We start from the raw sequence: 4575 nt of genomic DNA on the forward strand, positions 1-4575 counted from the left end.
ATCTACCAATGCATTGCCACCAAAGGAGGTCAGTTCCTCCAATCAACCAACCTACCTTATTCATGCTACGGGAGAAACACCTTTGTCTAAACGTTCTCCTTTTTTAATTCAAAAACTCTGAATCGACTATTGGGCACCTTTAAAAAATTCAAAAGTTGAGGTCAGGAGATCTACTCGTAGAAGCAGCCTCCCTCAACAGTCAACAAAGCTTCTGAAAACAGTCTTTAGGAGACATAATGGTCACCATCACACCACACACAAGTTTGAACTCATCACGTGGTGTGATATCTGAAAATGATCTGATTTCTGAGGCTGAATCAGATATTCAGATTGGTCTTTCAGACCAAGATGTCACTGCTGTTCGACGAATTTCGATCCGGCAAGATGGTAAGTTGATACCAACAAAATATCTTATATTGACTTTCAACAAACCAACATTGCCATCTTCTGTTGCGGCAGGATATCTCCGTTGCCCAGTTCACCCATATATTCCAAATCCGCTGCATTGCTTTAAATGTCAGCAGTTTGGACACTCACAAACATCATGCGGAGGAAAAAAAGCATGCGCACAGTGTGGAAATGAAGACCACAAGTACTGAATGCACAAGTTCTCCATGCTGTGTAAACTGCAAAGATTCCCATCCTGCCTACTCCCGAAAATGCACTGCATGGCAGAGAGAAAAAGAAGTTCAGTGGGTGAAGACGGTGAATAACATACCTTACCCAGAGGCACGTCACATAGTCACTCCAAATGCACCAGTGAAACAGAAGACATTTGCATCATAGACTCAATCCATGAGTGAGTTCTCTGATATCTCTGATGAAGAGAATAATATGGAGGTGACACAACCAACCTCACCTTCAAAAGGAAAATTCTCAGTAAAATTGAAGAGGGACACTTTTTCTAAGAATGCTGCCTCAAACACAATGGATCATAAAATAATCCAATGGAACTGTTGTGGTTTCTGCAACAACTTCTCTGACATTAAACACTTGACATCATCTACCTCATCTCTCTGTGTGGCACTCCAGGAAACACATCTAAAACCTGGAGAAAATATTTCTTTAAAAGGATTTGATCGCTACCACAAGGATAATGATAGCCACAACCATGCAAGTGGTGGTGTGGCTATTTTGGTTTCAAATCACATCGCATCCTTGCCGGTACAAATAACTACTGATTTGCAAGCTGTGGCAGTCAGAATTTCTGTTGGAGTAACTGTCACAGTTTGTTCTATATACTTGCCACCAGATATCAGAGTCAATGAGGATGAATTGGATGCATTAGTTGAACAGCTGCCAACTCCATCTCTTCGATTTCAATGGCTATAATCCAATGTGGGGCAGTCCAGACATCAACCAACGAGGCAGAGCCATTGAGAGATTAATAGGTAATCACCAACTATATCTATTTAATACTGGAGAAGTGGCATACAGTAGACTCCCTATAACGCAGTAGATACGTTCTGCTTTATAAGAATTTTGCATTGTATGAATCCTTAAATACATGAGCCAATCACAGCCCGACACATGTGAAGTTTATGGACTACGGCTGTTTGAAAGGTTTTCTTCCATAAAATTAATCAATTCTAGACTAATTCGACTCAATATTTCCAAAATACTCATAATTTTTTGGGAATAATCCGTATAAACTATGCTATAAACAAAAAATTGTAGGATTACTTACCGAGTGTGCACCATTCGATGTCGCCATTGCTTAAGCTTGTTTTCGTCGCAGAGCAGTGTACCAAACAGCGGCCGTGAATTCTGATAAGTTATTTTTATGCAAAAAATTTGTTGAACTTTGGAGACATCATTAATAGAAATAATTTTTATGGCCGTTGAATAAGAAATGTTTCTTTCACAAGAAATTATAAAATTACAGTGCTGTATTAGACTTATGGTACCTAATTTACATACTGTACAGACGATAGTAAACTCAACTTACTCGCCTAAACTCTCTGTAGCGTGGCGCTGGACGGCGGAAAGTATATGTATATAATTATAATAAAGTTAAAATAAATTAAGTTAATATTGTACAGACGATAATAATACTGTACAGATGATAGTAAACTCAACTTACCCGTCTAAACTCTCCATAGCGTGTAAGTAGTTCAGCTGCTCATCTACTATTGGTCCAGATTCGACCAATCCTGTCAGCGACACGAGTCAGCGATGATGTTTTACCGCTTTTTACATGCCCCTTTTAGCATCTTTATACGAATACTGTCACAATTTTTTTTGCCGCGTTATAGGAATCCGCATTATAGGGGGGTCTACTGTATATAAAAATGAATGTATGACTGTGTGTCTGTCCTTCATGCATTACCACACCGTTTATCCGATTGCCATGAAACTTTGGAAAGTTGTTTAATATTTTCCCGCAAAGGTTTCTGGCATAGTACAATTGCCATTAAGCTTTGGGAAGTTTTTTAATACACTCTTGTGAAGGTTTCTGGCATAGTACATTTATCCTACATAGATGGCGCGAGTGTATACGAGCATTTCACTGTGTGTTCAATCGATTTCAAATTGTGAAGACCATTTCTCCCCTCCAAAAAATATCTCTATATATGCATTTGTGAATTGTTATTTACGATATTTGTAATAATTTTTGTTTAATCACTTTATTTCAACTTTTTTCTGCTAATTACGTATTCGCTCAAACTTTGATAAAACCTTAACTGTATCCTGAACAACAACCGAAGTTGTAGGAGGAAATTCACCTATTTTACCGATCTAGGGATCCCCCTTTTCCAAATTTTAATATCAACTCAAAATAATTTANTTAAATATAATACATATATATTGTTATTAACTACAAATTATTTTGATCTATGAGTGAATCATATAGATATTAACAGACTAATTGGAATAACAACTCACCCATTAGCATTTCAATTGTATACATAGACTCTTCTGGTATATTCTGTATTACCTACAAAAAATGTTTTAAAACTAATTTAAACAACAACTAATAGAAAAATATGCAGTTATTAATATATATCAGGCATGGCCAGCAAGTCAATCACAGCATTACTTTTAGTCAATTATGAATAACATGGCCTGTTAAAATGCAAAAAACATTTGTAATTTCCATGGGAATATAAAGTCCATATTTACACTATGAAATCTTAACTATCACTACGGGTTGTTAACACTGCTGTGAGATTACAAGTGATTGTTTCTGATTGTGAAACAGTGAAAACAGAATATAAAGATACTGAATGAGAAACATAGGATAATGGAACTTGAATTTTGTGTTGATGGTCTCCACATTTTTATTTTGGTAATTGCTTTGTTATGCCTTAAGCAATTTCAGTTATGTGCAAAATAAGTGTGTCAAAGAGAAGCAAACATCTTGAATTTTCAGACAAATGAAAATAAATTTTTGTTTTGTTGTCTTGAGTGATAAATACTGTTATTTAGTTTATTTTTAGTACCTTTACCAAAAATGAGGTAACCTGAAATGTCTGTTTCTGTACAGTGAATAAATATAATTACATTTTGCAGCATAATTTTATAAGAATGGGTTAATAAACTTTATCTATAGACAGTAGACCTCCCTATAACACGGTAAATACGTTCCACTTTATAAGAATTTCATGTTGTAGGAATCCTTAAATACATGAGCCAACCACAGCCCGACACTTGTGAAGTTTACGGACTACGGCTGTTTGAAAGGTTTTCTTCCATAAAATTAATCGATTCTAGACTAATTCGACTCAATATTTCCAAAATACGAATAATTTTTTGGGAATAATCCATATAAATTATGCTATAAACAAAAAATTGTAGGATTACTTACCAAGTGTGCACCGTTCAACGTCGTCATTGCTTAAAGCTTGTTTTCGTCACGGAGCAGCACACCAAACGGCGGCCGCAATTTCTGATAAGATATTTTTCTGTGAAAAATTCATTGAACTTTGGAGACATCATTAATAGAAATAATTTTTATGGCCGTTGAATAAGAAATGTTTCTTTCACAAGAAATTATAAAATTACAGTGCTGTATTAGACTTATGGTACCTAATTTACATACTGTACAGACGATAGTAAACTCAACTTACTCGCCTAAACTCTCTGTAGCGTGGCGCTGGACGGCGGAAAGTATATATATAATTATAATAAAGTTAAAATAAGTTAATATATAATTATATATACAGTACCTAATTTATATATAATTTATATATAATACTGTACAGACGATAGTAAACTCAATTTACCCGCCTAAACTCTCCGTAGCGTGGCGCTGGACGGCGGAAAGTAGTTTGGCTGCCCGATGACGTTTTACCGAATTATAGGAGTTTTTTCGAATTATAGGAGTTTTTTTACCATGTTTGTACGGACACCGTCGCAATTTTTTCGCCGTCATATAGGAATCCGAACTATAGGAACCCGTGTTATAGGGGGATCGACTGTTTATCAAATTATTCAAACTTCAAGACACCATTAAAAATAAAAATTGCATTATAGTGAACATTTTTTTTAGTTAACTGTATAAGTTGGCGACCCCACAGAAAGCCCGTCGCGACCCCCTTCTGGGTCGCGACCCATAGGTTGGGAACCCGTGGT

General features: G+C 35.9%; 1 protein-coding gene across 1 annotated transcript in view; it reads right to left on the reverse strand.

The window, feature by feature from the left end:
- The window catches only part of LOC111620082 (upstream-binding protein 1-like), an 81873-nt gene that overhangs the window by 10870 nt on the left and 66428 nt on the right, over positions 1 to 4575 (reverse strand). The window contains exon 9 of the mRNA XM_023361926.1: positions 2887 to 2938. Within this exon, the coding sequence (XP_023217694.1) occupies positions 2887 to 2938 (52 nt within the window). The remainder of the gene's footprint in view (positions 1 to 2886; positions 2939 to 4575) is intronic.

Source organism: Centruroides sculpturatus, unplaced genomic scaffold, assembly GCF_000671375.1.
Source record: "Centruroides sculpturatus isolate CEXI.00-Female unplaced genomic scaffold, Cexi_2.0 scaffold131, whole genome shotgun sequence".
In the NCBI taxonomy this organism is placed as follows: Eukaryota; Metazoa; Arthropoda; class Arachnida; order Scorpiones; family Buthidae; genus Centruroides; species Centruroides sculpturatus.